This window comes from Scardinius erythrophthalmus (genome assembly GCF_964197995.2).
Source record: "Scardinius erythrophthalmus genome assembly, chromosome: 25".
Classification (NCBI taxonomy): domain Eukaryota; kingdom Metazoa; phylum Chordata; class Actinopteri; order Cypriniformes; family Leuciscidae; genus Scardinius; species Scardinius erythrophthalmus.
This window is the reverse complement of record NC_138245.1, coordinates 3002090-3022675: the sequence shown is the minus strand read 5'-3', so window position 1 is coordinate 3022675 and position 20586 is coordinate 3002090. Positions and strand designations below refer to the sequence as shown.

General features: G+C 37.9%; 2 protein-coding genes across 3 annotated transcripts; both read left to right on the top strand.

Moving 5' to 3' along the window:
- Positions 1 to 2: 2 nt before the first annotated feature.
- fam217bb (family with sequence similarity 217 member Bb) lies at positions 3 to 7456 on the top strand. Of its 2 annotated transcripts, none has more exons than XM_081357908.1 (4): positions 3 to 420; positions 640 to 702; positions 2239 to 2306; positions 3278 to 7456. In XM_081357908.1, exons 3-4 carry the CDS (start codon positions 2278 to 2280, stop codon positions 4452 to 4454), a joined length of 1206 nt encoding a protein of 401 aa, XP_081214034.1. In that variant the 5' UTR covers positions 3 to 420; positions 640 to 702; positions 2239 to 2277; the 3' UTR covers positions 4455 to 7456. The 2 variants fall into 2 exon arrangements, with proteins under 2 accessions (XP_081214034.1, XP_081214033.1); XM_081357907.1 differs by having other exon boundaries at positions 636 to 702.
- Positions 7457 to 8036: 580 nt separating this feature from the next.
- pdrg1 (p53 and DNA-damage regulated 1) lies at positions 8037 to 13147 on the top strand. Its single transcript, XM_081357081.1, has 5 exons — positions 8037 to 8212; positions 8316 to 8388; positions 9056 to 9130; positions 9221 to 9301; positions 12731 to 13147. Exons 1-5 carry the CDS (start codon positions 8129 to 8131, stop codon positions 12811 to 12813), a joined length of 396 nt encoding a protein of 131 aa, XP_081213207.1. The 5' UTR covers positions 8037 to 8128; the 3' UTR covers positions 12814 to 13147.
- The last annotated feature ends 7439 nt before the right edge of the window (positions 13148 to 20586 follow it).

The window sequence follows — 20586 nt, the reverse complement described above, 5'->3', positions numbered from 1 at the left end:
CAACAATGCGCCCTTCAGCATCCTCACATCTGGAAAACACGCCTGCGTAAATCCTCATTCACAGGATTCAGGTTATTAACCGCATATCGATTAGATCAGTGCACGAGACAGAATCGAGAACGCCTATATCTGTCCGATGAATCTCATTACACACAGGCTCTCCGGTGTTGTGCTGAATTATTTACTACAGAACGGGACAGATGCACAGAGGATTAAAGGGACAGTGGGAGTAAACCTCGCATGAACGAGAAAAAATGGACGAGCCTTAAATCAAAAGACTCCGTGGCTTTAATACAGGAGAATTCACCCGTTCAGGAGAGTGATGGGAACAGTCTTACAGGAGAGCACTGTCCACAACAGTCAGGATAAGCTTCGTTCTTCAGATAGAGCAAAAACTAAAGCTTTGGGACATGCACCGAGGTAAGAAGAATAAATAACTGTAGGCTAAATTAAATTCAGGTCAATGTTTTATTTACCTGCCAGGTCATTCATTAATGATTAAATAGATAGGCTATAAGTGGCAAAACATCTTTACATTTTTAACCTCATTCTTGGTGATTTTGAATGTATGGGCTGTACTTCAGCAATCATCCATTTATTTCTGATCTTGACCAACCTCACTTTTTCATTGAAAGCAAGAAAACCACAAAGGTGCCTTTGCATCCACCACTGAATAGTGGCATCAGCCTGTCATCTGAACCTGTAAGTATTTGTGTGTAAACTTAAATAATAATGATATAATTATATAATAATAATAATTCTATTTAATGCAATTTGATGCAATTAAATTCACCACACACTTTTCACGTAGTGTGTAATAGAGCTGTATGTGAATGTAAAAGGTCTGCAAAGTGCAGATAAACCGAGTTAGGCTATTAGTCACATGACTAATCATATATTATTATAATCATGTATTTATTTGGTTTCATGTTTCATCTGTGTTCTGGACTTATGCAATGCACCCACTTATGTCATAAATTACACATACTCCAGTTAACTCGTATAGTAACTGTTGCTGACAGTGGAATCGCAGCTTGATTTTGGCCTCTGCATGATGTTAACACTGGCCCGACAGTGGAAAAGTGGCTAAAAAGCAAACCGATTCTGAACTGAAACGAGTCGTCAGTAACTCCAGTCTCACTTCCTGCTGAATCTGCGTAGGTTTGTAACAGATTTGCATAATGCCAGTCTATGTTCTTCATTGGCTGCCGTGAACAACGTCTACTTTGACCCTCAAACACTGTAGTGTATCTGAGACTGGAAGAGTTTGGTTTGTGTTGTTCATGTGGAGAAGACGCTGTTTCTGCTGACAGAGCAAATCCACTTTGGCCACATTACAGCTGGTATTAAGAAACATTTTGGTTGATCGCATTACAAGGGTCGACACTAAATGCAGGTGTAAACGGGGTGTAAAACGTTTTGAGCTTGTCCACTTTCAGCCACTTTCCAGAGGTAGTTGAAAACGCATTCGACCGGATTGCTTTCATAGTGTAAACGCTCATGTGTTCAAACAGCCACAAAAGACTGTCTTCTCTGACCGAATGCGTAAACTTTATGGGAAGCGCATTGGCTTTTGTCGGCTGGAGACCCAAGTTTGGTTTGAAGATGGAAAACGTACCAAGCACAATGTTCTCTCACCATTCCTGATTTCTAACACACACTCAGCGTGTCAGAGTAGAAACGAAAGTACGTTTTCCGTTGTCTCCAGTCGCCTATTCAAATGTGAATTGAACAAGCTTATTTTGTCCATTAGATCGAAAGATCTGATAAAAAACATGCATTTACCCACCCATAGACCCTCCCCTCGAAGAAATCAGGACAGAAGTGGTCGAAAGCAGACAGAAGAAACAGAAACGTGTCTCCCTCATCTACTTGTGATCCGATCCACCAAAACGCTTCTTAATACCAGGCCAAAACAGGGCCATTGATACACTTCTAAAGGATGAGATTGCTACGGTAAAACTGACACCATCAATACTGTTCGTATCACTGTGTATCAAGTGCTGAGGAAGAGCTGAAATTCAGATATATTGACGGGCGTTTGGTTTCCAACACAAGCTGTAGAGGTCGACCAATCACAACAGACTATCTGACCAATCAGAGCAGAGCATGCTCTCGGAAAGGCGGGGTTTAGACACTGTATTTGGATCCGTATTTGGGGCACTTTAATAGAACATACCAGTAGATATTAAACACATCATGTGAAGTATAAGTGCTTTTTTCCCTTTGTGTCTACAGGACTCTCAGCAAAGGTTAAGAAGGACAAGACCTGACACAATGTTGATCATGGCGAACACCACACACAGGTTAGATATGGCACATTGATCAAATGTTGTATTTTACAGTCTACATGTTACTAGAATGAATTATTATAATAAGACAAGAACTAGTGGTTCAACGGACCACAAAACTCACGGTTCGGATCATATTACGTTTTTTGAGCCTCGGATCGGATAATTTTTTCGGATCAGCAAGAAAAAATGTAATTTTGGGGATGGGTAACTTTGCTTTCCATTTATTACTTCAAGCACACTTTAAGTAGGTACTCCAATACCACATTAAAAACTACTACTCTAACTAATAAAGTTCAGACATTATTGAAGGCAAGTGACTAAAAAATAAGAACAAATACATAAATCACAAGCAACTGTAGTATTGATTTTAGGTACAGAAATGTAATAATTAAATGTAAAATAACACTATGTTCACTGTATACATTTGATATAGATTAATCTATGTTAAATCTGTGTAGTGTAGTGTGATTAACATCAATGACATATAGACAACAGCAGATGTTTATAGGCTACTGTCACTTTAAGACCGAATGCACGGATCCATTATAATGATGCACATGCTTCTCTTGTTCTCTTTCTCTTGAGACGTAACTGACTTTGTTTACAAGAATGGTATTTTGTCATAATTTTGTGTGTATAAGTGCATGAAGATGCAAAAGAGGAATCAGTTCGGAGTTTGTGTGCTCTCTGAAAGTACTGAATTAAATTCTCTTTTGCCTCTTCTAGCACTGGAATGGTTTAAAATCGACTGAATGTGCAATCTAGCAAGACAAAACACGTGCAAATTATAAGACTATGGCGGTTAAACTTTAAATTAATCCGCAAATCACATGCGTGCGTGCGTACGGATCACGGATCAACAACAATCTGTTTAACCCCTAACAAGAACATGTACATTATTCATGTCAATACATGAACACTTTAAAACAAAGTGTGTCCAGATGTTATATCATTTTCTAAGACTTGACTTTTGGTTCCTCAAGGCAACACACCTCCAAGATCAAATCTCACGCGACTTCCAAAAATGGACAAAAAGAGAGGCGACAAAAACAAAACAGCAGTGGTGCAAAAGAGATTGGCAATGGTGGCAGAGGTAAAAGCTCAAGCGTAAGGCCTGTGAAAGAGCAGAGAGAAGACGAAGATGAAGGCTGCACGCTGCAAGGTAAACCCAGAGAAGAGGACAGCGCCAGCGACCTCTCTGATTCTGAGCGATATTCAGTGTTTCCCGCTGAAATCTCTCCGCCTGACCTCGACCTGCGAGCAGAAGTCATCGATCCGTCAGACTTTCAGACCTCCAGACCTGCACAGGACAAGTTCAGACGATCCTATCCCGATTTCCTACCGCCTCCTTTCAATTCTTGGAGTCTGAAGCAGTTAGCAGTGTACTTGAACACCGACGGCAAGAGCGTTCCTCGGCCCAAGCCCGTCGGGAAGCTCGAGAGATACTTGGACCGGCTACTGCAGATTGAATGGCATCAGATCCAAAGTGTCCAAGAAGACAGTAGCAAATCCAACACCCCGATGCCTAAAGTTCGCCACTCGTCTTCTCATCTCAGCCTCAGCTCTCCGAAATGTATCCTCCAGTGTCAGCGCGCGTTCCCTTTAGCGTTACTCTCCTCTTTAGCCACCCGTCAGCTTTCAAGCTGCACTTGTCCACAATGCCAGAGCCAGTATCTCATCTTGAACGGATCGTGCCGCTCTCATGCCTTCCATCACCACACACTCCTGGAGAAGAAGCGTCAGGCCTCAGGTTTGCCGAAACGCAGCAGCAGTGAAAGCAGAGCTCATCCGACGGAGTCGAGACACAGATCCCGGGAGCACAGACTCAGCGATCCTCTGAGCGAGAGCAGCCACTGGAGGCGCATGCAGGCCGCCGGGAACATTCGCAATCCGGCGGGATTCACGTGCAATCCTGACCGGGCCACAGCAGCCGGTGTGTGCGATGTGAAGAAGAGAAGGCCGGGGGAAAGGAGTCGCTCCTGTGTCGGCGTCAGGGAGATCGGCTCTACGGCGCGAGGACGTGGTGAACAGTGGAAGAGCTGCGAATGCGACTCCACACTGTCCTGTGCTGCAAGTGCAGAGGCTTTACAAACATCCAGAGACTCTGCAACTCGGCGACTGACCGGGAAGCAGAAACACGTCGAATTTGTCACAATGTAACTGGCCGGGAAAACACTTTCTGTAAAATGAATGAATTTCAATGCATTTGATAAGAAAATATCAAACCAGGTTATGTATTTTCTGAGAAATCTGTGCAATGACATTTACTGTAGGCAACTGATAACTGTGTTATTTTAGTTAACGTATGAAGTCAGATCATCACATATATAGACATGACGTTTTGCAAACAGAAAGTTGTCTTCATTTCCAACAGTATTGATTTATCATTTAAAACCTTATAGTGAGATGTTTTGCTTTAAAGATTGTAAATGATATTTGGTTTGATGTTTTTTTTTTTTTTTTTTTCTAATGCAATGGCACTAAGGGCCCTATTTTAACAATCTGAAACGCAAATATCAAACGCGAAACGCAAGTAACTTTGTGGACAGATCTCGGCGCTGTTGCTATTATACCGGCGGGATAATGACTCTTGCGCCCGACGCAAATCTAAAATGTGTTGGTCTGAAGTCGCTTCATTACTCATAGGTGTGGTTTGGGCGTAACGTGAAATAAACCAATCAGAGCGTCATCTCACATTTCCTTTAAGAGTAGGCGCGCTTGTTCCATGGCGGATTGCTATTATAACGGCGGATTTGCCAGGAGCGGTTCACAGCCGAGGAGACCGACGTTCTCGTCAGGGCCGTAAAACACAGAGAAGTGACATTGGGGATGGAGAAACACACCCAGATTAGCTTCGGTTAAACAGGCGTATGATAATTTGGGTAAATGTGTAAGCTAGATTTATGCCTATTTATTCACATCTTCATGGACACCACAATGATTTCCCTCGTGTGGAATATTTTTCCTTGTAATTATGTATGGTTTGCAAAATGTGAACTGCGTCTGTGTAGATGAGAGAAGCAAAGTGTGTGTGCGTTGTGCACACGCTACATTATGGCCAAGCATGCGCCCTTAAAATAGCATCTGAATAACGCGCCACTGACTTTAGACGAGGTTTCTCCTGGTCTGTGGCGGAATTGTTTTCTGAAACTGCAAAATAGCACCAGGGAACGTTTGCGCCGGAACACGCCTCCTCTCTTCCCTGATCCGCCCCCGGGAGCGCAAGTTCATTCCCTAATTTACCGACGTGCGTCTGTGGAGGGAAAAGTCCGCTGTGCGTCGGGTGCAAAATAGGAATGATACATGCGTCGGTGTACAAAGTCAATTGTGCTGGGTGCAAGATAGGGCCCTAGGTCTCATTCTCTTATCGTGCATTCGCACTGATTTGTGTACGAATGTTTTCATGAACAAATCATGATTCATTAAATAACTTTTGTTCTAAATTTTATTCAAAATTTACAGAAAATGTTGGAACAACTGACGTACGCAAAAATCGCATACTCTGGGTGGTCTTACACTATACATATACATGTATATACACACATATTTCATCACAAACACACACACACACACACACACACACACACACACACATGTCTGGTGCACTATCTTTGTGAGGACTCTCCATAGACGTAATGGTTTTTATACTGTACAAACTGTATATTCTATCCCCTTACACTGCCCCTATCCCTAAACCTACCCATCACATTCTGCATTTTTACATTTTCAAAAAAACTAATTCTGTATGATTTATAAGCTTTTGTACCCATGGGGACCTCTATTTAGGTCCCCACGGTGACACGAGTCCCCAGGAGTCTGTGTGCATTCAGGTTTAAGTCCCCACCGGTGTAGAAAAACATGTCCACACACACCACACACACACACACACACACACACACACACACACACACACACACACACACACACACACTAACCTACCCATCACAGAAAACTTTCTGCATTTTTACAGTTTAAAAAAACATCACTTAGTACGATTTATAATCAGTTTTCCTGATGGGGACCAAAAAATGTCCCCACAAGGACAAGGATTAGGATATTGGTGTGGACTCTGCTATTCTTTTATATTTAGAATGATTTTTATAAGTACGTCTGTATCTTATCGTTCTCGTTGTGAACGGGCCTTTAAGCCTCTTAAGTTCAGCACAATCATTTTGTCTGTTTATGACAGCATTATTTTAAAAATGAAATTTAATATGTATTGTAACACTACGCATGCTGTACCCCATGTTTATTTTTGTTTAAAATCTTATTTTTAGTAATTGTTCTTTTATTGTTGCTGTGTAATAGCAATATATATATACGCCTACATTCATTTCTCTGTAGCAAATTTTATGCAGGTGAATAAACAAAAAATATATTTTTTTTTCTGCAATATTTCTATGTATGCAGATTATACAGATTATTCTGTTACAGTAATGTGTGTAATGGTAAGACTCACTGTTAATTTTGAAATACACCATTACCCTCGACTTGACTGTCCCAGTGTGCAAAAATTTAGACATCTTATATCATATAACTTATTATTTTTTCTCATTCTGTGCCTGATTCAAAAGTTGAATGTGATTGCCATAAATAAAACATGTTTGTAAAGCTCCTCTTGACACGGGAGGAGTTTGTAATAGCCGTATCCAAAGTAATTCCAGATGTTTTGGGAACAGATTCTTACCATCACTACTGCTATAGCATAGCATTGTATATTTGTATACAATATAAATAAGTTAATATCATCTACTGTAAGTATAAATCATGAATTAGGGAAGAAGTTGTCACAAGGGCGATATGGCATTGATGGTCAATGCTTGTTCAGTGGTTTTGAATTCTGAATACCTCAAAATTGTTTAAAATTAGGATATTTTTATGAATGCCTTCCTCTTAACTAAAATCCATTAGTTTTTTCCCCCTTCAAAATATTTTGTGACTCATGATTGTTCTACTGTTTAAATTTTGTTTTACAATGTTTCAGAAACAGTGTTCTGTTCAAATAATTGTTGTGAGAACAGAGGCCATCATAATTAAAAGGTTATTCATCTATATATTTATATATGTATGATGTGATGGATGTGTCTAATGTTTCATGAATGTAAAATATTTTGATTGTTAAAAAAAAGAAAATAAATTGTGATTATAGTCTGGTCAGAGATTTAGTTATTTTTCAACACTATTTTAGCTAATTATTATTTGATTTTTTATTTTTTCACTGATGTTACAACCCTTAATGTGTAAAATAAAATAATAAAACAAAGAACAAAAGTCGAGTTATCCATTATGAATAGTAGGTTAATAGTAAGTAATAATATAAATGTTAATAAATAGGCCTACTTACTACTTTTATGGGGGGAAATGTACGGAGCTGAATTGAAAACTTGTTTTTGGGAATGGCGCTTAAATGAACTGTAATATTTTCCATGGTCAGTGAAAGTGGAAAAGTTAAATAGCTATTTTTGTGTCCCTCTCAGCAAGTCGATTGTTCTACTCATTGCTATTTTCAAATGTCAGTAGGATTTATGTTAATGGGATGAATGTTAATTGTTTTTACTTGCAAAATATTAATAAAAAAAAAAAGCTTTTTGTAGCGAAGACGAAGGTTTACAGGAATTATTATCTAAAGCTTGCATAAATTATACACCTTATACTAACATACTACTATTCCTATCTATTTTTCCCATATCTTTCTTTTCTATGACAAAAATTGTAAGTATAGTATGTGGTTGCGAATTCAGCGGCTAGCAGGGCGGAACTGAAACTGAGCAGAGCTTGTTTCCGTCATCAGCCGAGCCTATTTTTCCAGCGCACAATACACAGAATCATCAAGCATGGACGAGAGTGCACAGCAAATATTGGAGAATTTGACTGAAGTAGAGGTTGCTGCAGAAGACATACTTGCTGACAAACAACAGGTACGTATGAATTCATATATTTGTTGTAGTAGTCGAATGTATAAGAAGAAGAAATGTGTCTTAAATCGGGTAAATTAATGAGTCGTCGCTTAAATATTGACAGATTGTGGATCTGGATTTGCGGAGGAACAGAAACCGAGAAGCATTCAACGCTTTACGAAATCATTCCTCAAACGGCAAGTCCCAAATATTGTTCATATTATTACTACACGCGGTATTAGTCTGTCAGAAAATGAGATCTCATTGTTGTCCGACAGTCCATCTTTATTTATATATTTGCATTTATATCTTCAGTGTTATTTTATTATTAGTATTATTATTTTTATTTTAAAATAGGGTTACATGTATTTCTGTTTGTATACAATTAGTGTCTGTATTTGATAAGCATTAAATCTATGTTATGAAATATATTACATGATGATTTATATATAGTGTTGTATATATTAATTTGTTCAATTTCTGAAGTTTCATAAGAATATCTTATATTTATGTAATAGGAATAGTTTTAATTGTAAACCAAAAACCAAGTTATCATAACCCTAATCCCCAAACACATTTGACCAATTAATGTGTTTAATTATTTAATTATATAGTTTAACATTTAATTATTTGACTAATTAATATGGTATAACAGCCCTATAAGATGGTATCCTATAAAAACTCAACGCTGATGCATATATGATGATCTAAGTCGAAAAGTTGATGATCTCAGAAACCAAACAAATGTCCTCTACAGATCTCAGGAGGCTCTACCTGATATTATCTGCACCATAATATTATTTAAACAGCTTATTGCTATTTGCCTTTGAACATGACAATAATGTGTAATCCAATCTAATCTAGACAATGTTAAGGTGTGTTTTGGAAATATGTTCATCAAATTCCCCCAAGAGAGTGCCAGATCCATGATCCTTAAAGGTGAGCATGCCGTCTTTAACCATATTTCTGTCTTAATAATACATATGCTCTGTGTTTACTTTGCCTCTGGCTGTTATTTGTGCTCAACAGACCAAGAAAACCTTGACAAGGAAATAAATGACCTCCGCAAACGACTAAAAGCAAAAGTAAATCGTCTCAATGAGTTACAAGGTAGAGTTGCCTTACCATCCTGATTCATTGATACTTTGGCATAGGGGTGTGAGATATATATTTTGTCTACGATGATGTCATAATTGTTGTTTTAATGATGTGCAATCTGACATTATTGAGTATGTCCTTAACTTCTCAAAAAACAAACAAAAACACACCTAGAGATTGGTAAGGTTAGGCTACTGCGTGATTTACTCTGTTAAAATGCAGTAAAAATGAGTATTTGTCTTTTAGGATATATTGATATCATGTGATATAGTTAACCAATCACACAAAGAGTGCAGTTTTTCCCCCAAATATAAGTACAACTGCAAATGCAATATTGATTTCGTACAAATCATTCAACAGTAGAGCTGCACGATTAATCGTTAAAATATCGCGATCTCGATTCAAACACCCACGTGATATCATTCCTACTTGGAAAAGATTAATCTGTCCATTAAACCTTGGACAAGTACAGTCGATCACAGCCCAGAGAGTCATAGTTATGAAACAGCGTCACTAAAACAGTCTTTTCAGCCACACAGTATCAGTATTTAAATCTATGTGTTACAATAATTCAAGTTATCATAGAAGAAGTGGGATAAAAGTTTATAGTTAGGATATAAACACTATGTCTATGGAAGTGATCAAAGAAAGTAACTTGGTGCTTCAAATAACGATCAATTACATCGTTACATCAGTAGGTGTCGACAAGTGACTGTTAAAAATGCATTTGTCATTTAATCATTCATTCAAAAACACTGATTCATCCAGTAATGAAACAAGTGAAGTTTATGAGTCATTCAATTAGCCTTTAAAAACAAATTTTGGTAACACTTTATTTCACAGTGTCCTTGTTACATGTACTTACCATAGTAATAACAGTAAATTGTGCATAATTACATGCAATTAACACTAAACCAAACCCTAATCCTACCCTAACCCTATAGTAAGTACATGTAGTTAATTAATATTACTCAATACTTAAATATACTGTAACAATGACACCTTAAAATATAGTGTAACCCACTTTTTTTAAATAGTTAATTGAAATTAATTAAGCATTTTAAATACACGGCAGCAAAGAACAATTTGACAGAACCTCCAGTAAATTACTAGTTTTTTGTTTAGTTCAGAGTTGTGATCTCTATTTGAAACAAAAAAATTGTGATTCTGAATTTATCCAGAATCGCGCAGCTCTATGCAATAGTTTAAGGCGAGACACTATGGAAGCTTGTTACCGCCACAAAATAAAAAAAATAAAAGATAATTGCGACTTTTTATCTCACAATTGCGAGTTTACATCTCGCAATTCTGACTTTATTTCTCAGAATTGCGAGATATAAAGTCAGAATTGCGTGAAATAAAGTCAGAATTCTGAGATATAAAGTCAGAATTCTGAGATATAAAGTCAGAATTGCGAGATATAAAGTCGCAATTGCGTCTTATAAAGTCAGAATTCTGACTTTTTTTCTCGCAATTGCGACTTTATATCATGCAATTCTGACTTTATATCTCCCAATTGCGTGATATAAAGTCAGAATTCTGAGATATAAAGTCAGAATTGCGTGATATAAAGTCGCAATTGCGAGAAAAAAAATTCAGAATTCTGACTTTATAACACGCAATTGTGACTTTATTTCACGCAATTCTGACTTTATATCTCAGAATTCTGACTTTATAACACGCAATTGCGACTTTAAAACACGCAATTCTGACTTTATATCTCGCAGTTCTGAGAAATAAAGTCAGAATTGCGAGATGTAAACTCGCAATTGTGAGATAAAAAGTCGCAATTATCTTTTATTTTATTTTATTTTGTGGCAGAAACAAGCTTCCATAAGACACTAAAATTTTAAAATAATAGATATCACCATGAAACTTCCTCAGTTGATTACTTACACAAGAATATAAAAAAGTTTTAGAAATTTGTATATTTAATTATGCAAATTAGGCATTATCTGCTTAAATATGCACGATTTTGCATATATTTTCGGTAGATAGATCTGAACATATGATAAAGCCAGGTGCCAATTTCTTTTTTCATTTTGTTTACACACAAGATGAAAATAAAAATTCAGAGGGATTTCAGGATATATGCTTTCATTACCTAGGAAATCAAAATATACTGTCCATAGCCTTAAAAAAATCTATTTTCGCCATATTTTTGGGATAAAAATGTCACATAAATCAGGCCAGGAATGATTTATTAACAAATCCCTCTGAAAATATCTTCAGAATACTGCTAAGTGTATAACTGGAGAGTTTGGTGTACATAGGCTGAGATGTCTTTACTGGAGAATGACAAAAAACTCATTTTGAGTAAACGTCAGTTAAAGATTTAAATAGCTCTAAATGAGATTTCGTCATTAGCTTTAAATCCCCCTTTGGACATTCACGATTGGTTACTGATAGAAAGGAAATGCACATATTTGGGTTACATAGCGTCTCTCAGGAGACTCAGAGCTTTACAATGACAGACGGATCCCGGTGTATCGCGCTGGAATGCTAACTTCTTGATAAATTCGGGAGAAATGTACTGCTGCATGTAAACAAAATGTAATAAAATAAACATCTTAATGTATATTTTCAACGTTTTCTTTATAACAGCTTGAAAGAACACATATTGAAGGAGTAAACTAGCCCACAATCTCAAAACTGACCACTGCATGAAAAATCGATGTTTTTGCCTGCCGTGTCTCGCCTTAATAAGCAAATAAGTGACTTACATTTTGGACACAATATTGCCTGTTTTTGCTCTATTTGACAGACAAAGCCACGGCAGAACTGTTCGCATCTTTGAGCAACACAGCGGTTTCAGAACTGAATGAATTAGTCTATTTGAACGAATCGATTGAATTAATGACTCTGATTCGCTCATTAACGGTCACCTGCCGCCACCTACTTGCAGTGCTAGTTTCATATTAAAGTTTCTTTTCAATTGTAAAATAATTTCATATACAAACAATGTTTTATTTTTAAAACAACAAAACATTATTTCTGCATTTGTAACTAGTTAAACACATTCATGTCCCTCTGATCTGCATTAAACTGTGTAAACGCATCGAAGCGAGTGAGATAATATTATTCTAATTTAATTTATTGATTAAATGTAATAATTTGACATTATAAATGATTATAAGTCACTGCTGGGAACTAACAACCACACAAAATATGAAGAATATCAAAAGCTTTATGAGTCGGCCGTCCATAAATCTGCCGAGACACCGGCGCTATATCGTCTGATCCTCGTTATCAACAAAATCACAGAAATTATTGATATATATTTTTCGTCAATATCGCACACCCCTACTTTGGCACACCTAAAACCCTCATCTTTAGGTCAGTGTGTGTAATAAATATCTACAATGTCAAAAATGTGTCGGGTTACTGTCATGAAATATTAATAGATATGTGAGCATCTAATATTGTGTGTTTCTTCCACAGGGAAGCCTGAGCTGACAGGATATAATCTTGCTCCTCTGAGCAATGATGAGATGAAGGCAATTAACAGCCTCATTAAGAAGTGAAATTCCTTCATTTGTTCTGAACCAGCGTGACTTTACTGACTCAGCAGAAGACCAATGCAAGTGTTTCTCTTCTTTCTTTCTGTTTGGTGGACTTCTGGTGTCAGACTCAGACACAGTCATCGTTCAGTGCTTTTACTTTGATTGTGTTTAAAAGCCTTGCTTGCGTTTTGTGGAATGAGAAACACTGAAAACTGTTGAAGAGTGTAAGCCAAACATAATGCAGATTCAAACTCAGCACTTGTCGGCAGTGTCTGAAAACCCTTTAACATCCTTGTTTATGGTGTTGTTGTAAAATGTATTGTTTTTGCTCAATAAACTCAATGTTTCATCTGTAGCTCCGCCTCTTTTCATCTCTGCGCTCATTGTGTTCTGTCTTCCGATTTATGAATGAACTGCTCGTTTTAAAGTCCCCCTGTGGTGAAAGTGTTTAATGTTGTTTATGTGTCTATGTGGTGTTTTTAATATGCTTTAAGACAAACCATGTGTAAATTCATAAGTCGACACCATTGCTGAGTATTTCCTCCTTAAAACTGTCCAATCAGATCAACGTGTGATCGTCAACGAGTGGATCTCTGAGCTGAGTGAGTGAGTGGAGGAGGGGCTCATTTGCATATTCATAGAACCGTGCATACTAAATGAGGCAAGGGTGTCAGGTTACATTCAAGATATTTGCATGAAGAATTTTTCAGGGAAAAAACATAAAATGTGTAATTTTAGTGATCAAAGATGAGATCAAAGATTATTAAAATGTTCTTCACATTAAGAAAATAAAATGGTTCTCTTGAGAGCTGTTCCCTGAAAGGTTCTTCTGAAATGGTTATTTTATGACATGATGGAAACCCTCTTTTCAAACCCTTTTAAGAGTGTAGTTTGAGGTTTACAGTTCTATAAGCCTTGGAAAGTGAGAGAAAAAAGGAAATCAAGCTTAGTGATCAATACATTCAGTTCCATATAGAGAAACTGACCAATATAGTCAAAACACCTGGTTTACTAAAGTGCTATGGAATAAAACTGAAGACCTCACACATTACTTAAGTGATTATGAACCATATTAAACATCTCCCTTCCCTGTTTGAGGATTCTCTGACTCTAGATGGCAGTGTTTCTTCAGTCTTTATCGTGTGTTTACGGTTGATGCAGTGTGCTTGTGTTAACGGTGATCATTTAATGGACAGCTGGTCACTGTAAAACTCTCCACTCGGTTGTTTTGAAATGATCTAAAATATCGGAATGAGAAAGAGGGGTCACGTTTTAGCAGTACTAAATCAATAAAAAGTTCGGTCCGTTTAAATGTGATGGTTTGCCAGGTTGCGTGCAGTGGTACAGTCCTGGATGTCGTCCAGTGTGATGAATTTATGAGTCAGAATGAGGTGGGAAACAGAAGTCTGTTCTCACTTATATAATCTCCAAAACAAGACATTCCACTAGAGGAGAACGACATGTGAAAACACATTCATTCAACAGGTTCATAACATTCAGTTATGCAAAGCCGGCCTAATTTAATGTGCAGAAGGACTGCGGTGATGTTTAATGGACGGAGGAAGGCCAAGACCAAATCATCTCTCGTGTTGTGCGTACAGTCATAATGATCGAATACCATCAAGTTTGCACAGAGATGAGTCAAAGCTCAAGCTGTCTGTTCCAGCTTTTTTTGTGCCCCATTATTACAAACATATAATTTAAACACTGCACTTGCCAGAGGGCAACTTTGAAAACAAACCCGCAAAAATGTACTTTGCGTGACTCAACATTCTAGAGACTCAAATCGTGCTTGAAGCAAATTCTCAGCTTTCTATTAAATGATATGGATGGTCCAAATAAGATGGCAGTATTTCTGTCTGATAGTAAATGTTTTTTTATTCTGCAGCATTTATTCTTAGTTTCAGTTTATGACTTGAACACTGTTGCTTTTGGCTGCTGAATTTTGCAATTTTATTTTCCTTGCGACTGTAGTCAACAGTTCTGTCAAAACTTTGACAAGTAAATTACAAATCAATTCATCATCTTCCATACAGCTTATTTTGGATCTCTCTTCAGTGGTTAAGAGCTCGACAGCTCTCTGCTTGTCTGATGTGCCTGAGAAATCTTTTCTTTTATTAAGCATATAAAATTCAGGCCAAACTAATTTTTCCATAAATTCACTAAGTGGCCAAAGGTATGCGGACACCAGCAGGCCGGGCCAATTAATTCTAGCAGTCGAATCTTACACTGGTCTTGTTTTCCAGTACAAATACCTGGACATTCTTAGATTCAAAATAAGTACGTGAGAAGCTAAATGACATAGATAACAAGGCTTGTTTTAGTTTTTTTAGTTTTTTAATATATCAAAATTAAGTGATTTTATGCTTAAAACAAGAAAAATGTCTACCAGTGGGGTAAAAAAAAAAAGTTTACTTGTTTTCACTTCAAAGTACGCTTATTTAGCTGGCCCCATTGACAATTATTATGACCGCCGCTAGCGTAGCCTGCGAAAGCGGTCATATAGGGATTGTCAAAGTTTTTTTTTTTTTTTTTTTCGTCACCTTACTGAATTTTTCGTCAACGATACCAGGGACACCGAAGCACCGGGGAACATGAAATTTGGTGGGCATGTAGCCCCACTAGACTTCTAAGGAAAAATTTCGTTTGGTCCCCGGGGGCCACTCCCCCCCCGCGCTGGGCCCCCGCAAACCCCAAAAAATGCAGTTTTTCCTAAATAACTACCTGAACCGTGGCACAGAGGATGAAGACATTTTTATGGTATGTTGGTCTACTAGACTTTTACGGAAAAATTTCGTTTGGTCCCCGGGGGCCACTTCCCCCCCCCGCGCTGGGGCCCCCGTAAATTTTTCGTCAACGATACCAGGGACACCGAAACACCGGGGAACATGAAATTTGGTGGGCATGTAGCCCCACTAGACTTCTACGGAAAAAATTTGTTTGGTCCCCGGGGGCCACTCCCCCCCCCCCGGCGCTGGGCCCCCCCAAACCCAAAAAAATGCAGTTTTCCTAAATAACTACCTGAACCGTGGCACCGAGGATGAAGAAATTTTTATGGTATGTTGCTCTTAAGGGCCCACATCAACCTAGCCCATAATCACTCATTTGTGATTTGCGCCCCTCCCATAAAAAATGAAATGCAATATTATTCTGCTTTAATCGCCCCTATCTTCAGTGGAGATGTTCAGAACTGCACCATATTTCATGTGTATGATTAACTTGACATCCTCTGGGGGTATCCTCTGCTAAGTTTTGTAGAATTTCATCCATGGGGGGGTATAAAATAAATTCATTTATGTGCACATTTAGTGACTGTACACTCATCGGCCTGTAGATGGTGCTGTTGAGCGAAGGGTTGCTGGTTTAGGATGATACTGTCACACACACACATGCAGGAATACAAACAAACGCAAGCATGCACACATACTGACATCCACACGCACAGACACACACCCATACACACACATACAAATCCACATGCACAGACACACACACACAAACACACACGCGCACACATGTACGCACACATACATACACGCACAGACACACACACACACACACACACAGACACACACATACACAACACACACACACACACACACACACACACACACACACACACACACACACACACACACACACACACACACAGACAGACATGCACATACTATTACTTTATTTAGGTATATACATAAACACGCAATACAGCCAAATTACTCCACGTCATTTATTTTTGTGGAAAGCCAGTGCAGGCCTGAGCGGCGGTCATATTTTGTACCGCGATGCGGTACATCTAGTTTTGTCTTGTTTTAAGCATAAACTCACTTAATTTTGATAAATCTTTTCATAAAATTTAGAGTTAATATCTTAAAGGCACCATGAAATCAAAATGGGCCATTCTTGTTTTTTTTATGCAATATTAGAAATGATTATAAATGAATTATCCATGTGTTTTATTATTATTATTATTATTATTATTAATTCATGTTCCTCATAATCTTGAATCAGAATAACTCCCTCTTGCAGCATCTCTTCTCTGATGATGAGGGCGGGGCAACCTGTCACTCACACGAGATCCACCAATAGCAAACCACAATCAATCTCAATTCCCCACAGACAAACTCAAGCCCCGCCCACATTTGAAGCCGTTTCACTCAGATATACATTACAATAGGGAAGAAAAGACTAGCACAACTTCTGTTTCAAACAAACTTTAAAGTCCCCCTGTATTCAATAATTATATCCCTTAAAACTCACCTTTGATCACCAAAATTACATATTTAAAAGTTTTTTCCTTGGAAAAAAAATGTCTTCATGCCTTAAAATATCTTGAATGTAACTCGACACCCTTGCCTCATTTAGTATATGCGGCTATGAATATGCAAATGAGCCCCGCCTCCACTCACTCACTCAGCTCAGAGATCCACTGGTTGACGATCACACGTTGATCTGATTGGTTACAAGGTAGTTTGTAACGTCAGAAACACCAGCGATTTCAAAGTGTGTTTTTGAGACTGTCTTTGGTTCACTGCAGTTTTAAGGAGAAAATACTCAGCAATGGTGTCGACTTGTGAATTTACACATGTTTTGTCTTAAAGCATATTAAAAACACCACATAGACACATAAACAACATTAAAAGCTGGATTTTCACCACAGGGAGACTTTTATATTTATATTTGCTTTTATATCTTGATAATGATATTGAAATAGTTCACATTACAATGACATTCTAGAGAATCGTGTGCTTACAACTTTGTTAAAAAGCTTTCAGAAGAGTTTCTGTTTCGGTATGTCCCTGTGCACAAAGTAAGGTCCATTAAGAAATGCTTAACTGTGTGTGGTGTTGAAGAGCTCGACTGGTCTGACCGAACACCTTTGGGATGAATGGAGACGGTGAGCCAGGCCAGAGCAAATTCCCACAGCCCTGTTCCAACATCTAGTGGCAACAAGCCTTCCCAGAAGAAGAAGCTTATGACATTAACCAGCGCACACCACTAAAACACTGATGCTATTTGTGGTAGTATGAGGAAAAATATTGCATTTTCCCTTAAGATTAATCATAAATGAAAACGAGGATCTGCACCTTCTCAAGCGAGAATAGACCAGTGTGTTTCAACTCAAACGCTTTGCATTTCAGGCTATTGGCTCGTCTTGTGCTGTCATGGTATTTGGAATGGCAGTATTTAGTTTTACACCACGAAGAATGCAGATTATCAGACGGTGACCTCCGTCTTGAATGCATCATAGGTGATCTGAATGTGACTCCTAAATCAAAACTTGGATGACATTCTAATAACACAATACAGCCTCTGAACCAGGGGCGTAGCAGCCATTATAAAAGTGGGGGGGACAAAAGCTGTATGTGACCATAGGACGTGACCCAAAGGTGATGTTCATTTTCCTGGCTCAAAACGAGGCGGAGGTGGTAAAATCCTAATAATGTTTAATAATAAGATAATTAAATGTGTATTTTTTTGTAGATCATCATATACCCTAATGTGTTTCCCACATTATTTTTGTTGGTGGAGCTTGGTACCTCTAGGGGGGTCCGGGGGCATGCCCCCCCGGAAGAAAATTTTGTACATTTTAAAGATAAATTCATTAATCTGGTGCACTTTGAGTCACCCGAATCCACTGTTAAAAATAAATAATCCACCCGCAAACCGCCCGATGATATTCTCTGATTTAGATATCTGCATCTGATCATCACATTACAATTATTCAAATTCTGGTATCAAATTATTCAAATTATGGTAACATATCACACTGAAGTAGGCTGATTTAAAATGAACATTTATTTAAAATAAAAGTTCTTCTTTTGGCAAAATTACATTTCCTTATAGCCTAAACAGAGGCTTTACTCCCTTCAAACTTAAATTGTCAATGTTTCATTACATCACTGTTTGAAAACACAATTTTTTTTGTACCTTTTATAAAGGCATTTTCCCCCTAATTTTATGCTCCATCTTTCATTTTAAATTCTTAAATTTGATCAATATATTCAATTAAAATAATAAGACACTAGGCTGTTACCAATCAAATTAAATAATTTACATTGAAAAAATATAACTGTATTAAATTAGATTATTTTAAATATTTTTGAATATACAAATAAGGAATGTTGAAAAGAATGATACTTTATGAAACTAAACCGCCAGTAGGAGGCGGCAGGCGACCGTCTTAATGAGCGAGTCATTGAGTCATTCATTCAAACGATTCGTTCAAACGGCTGATTTATTCAGAATGAGGCAGTTTATGAATGGGTAATTGAATCTTTGACTCAACCGATTTGTTCAAAACGCTGAATCATTCAGTAATGCAACGAGTGTTGCTGTGAGATGCGCGTTCTGCTGTGATCTTTGTTTGGGACTATTTTCGCTGATGAAACAGAGCAAAAACAGTCATTGCGACTAAAATGTAAGTGAGTACATTTTTGAGTACATCAAGTAAAATTATTGTAAGTTAATTTTAACTGTTTGTTTATTGAACTGTTATGAAACCAGTCACGGTTTCAATCTTGATGGCATTCAGGAAAACAGCTGGTCGTGTGTAGCCTAGCTATATATTGTTTCTTAACTAGGCTATATTGTTTCTAAAATGTTATAACTTCACGAGCCTCGACAGCGCACATTAGGCCTATATTATTATCAACTATAGGCTATCAATCGCCACTTACATCAAATGAAATAAAACAGAATCATCCATTCCTCCACACGCATCCATCCATCCATCCATCCACACACGTTTTCGGTGATTGCCTGGTTATTTTTTATTTTTATATTAAAAATTGTTTTAATCAGTGCATTTGTCCGAAAAAAAAAAAATGCGGGGGACAGAATCACCGGTTTCTAAAAGTGAGGGGGACGTGTCCCCCCCGTCCCCCCCGGTTGCTACGCCCCTGCTCTGAACGAAGCCAAACCTTGAGTTATGGTGAAAGCATTATGCATGAAAACAGTTCTTTAACTTTTTCTTCATGCTAGACTGAAAATGAGATGAAAATTAAATTGCATTTCAACGTTGGTATGCATCTAACAGGTCTCAATAATCACAGTTCACGTTGCGGGGATGGACGTGGGTTTGATCCTTGTGTTTTGGTTGTATTTCTTTAACCTGCAACTCCAGCAAATTCTTGAAGGACCACCATCCTGGGATTCATATGTGCAAACAGGAGGCTTGTAATTGAAGTAATTGAAAAAATTCTTTCTTCATTTCGTCATTCTCCTTATTATTCTTAAAGAACAAGAAAGATAGCAAGCAACAAAATTAAGTAAATAACACCCAGCCACTGGCTTTCACGAAGAACGCTGGTCTGCGCTGGTTCTCGGCAGAAGGTTTATAGTGTTGCGGTAGTTTAAATGCTTTTCACCTCAGTGTGAGGGCTTGTGAAAATGTAAGATGAGATGTTTATTGTGGATGTGTAAACGTAGGTCTTGGCTAGTCTTTATGAAACACTTAAACACTCTTGCCCCTTGGTTGCCCCTCAGTGGCATTTATAGCTGCTAGATCCTTTCTCACCATGAGTTCCCTTTTCCAATGCCGCAGTCCAAATACTCTTGGTGCCTGGGGTGAATACCTTGTTATTCGTCCCCACCCGCCCGACAAAACTCTAATATCATTCCTGCCGAGAGCGTTTGCTGTTTTCACTGTGCCATGGTACTGGAGAACAATGTTCAACATCCAATATAGCAGTGTTGTTCAAATGGCGGACCACAGCTTGGTTCCATCCGGACCGTGGGACATAATTGCGGCATTTTATGGTTTCTACATTAAAGTTTGCAACGCGTCAAAACATC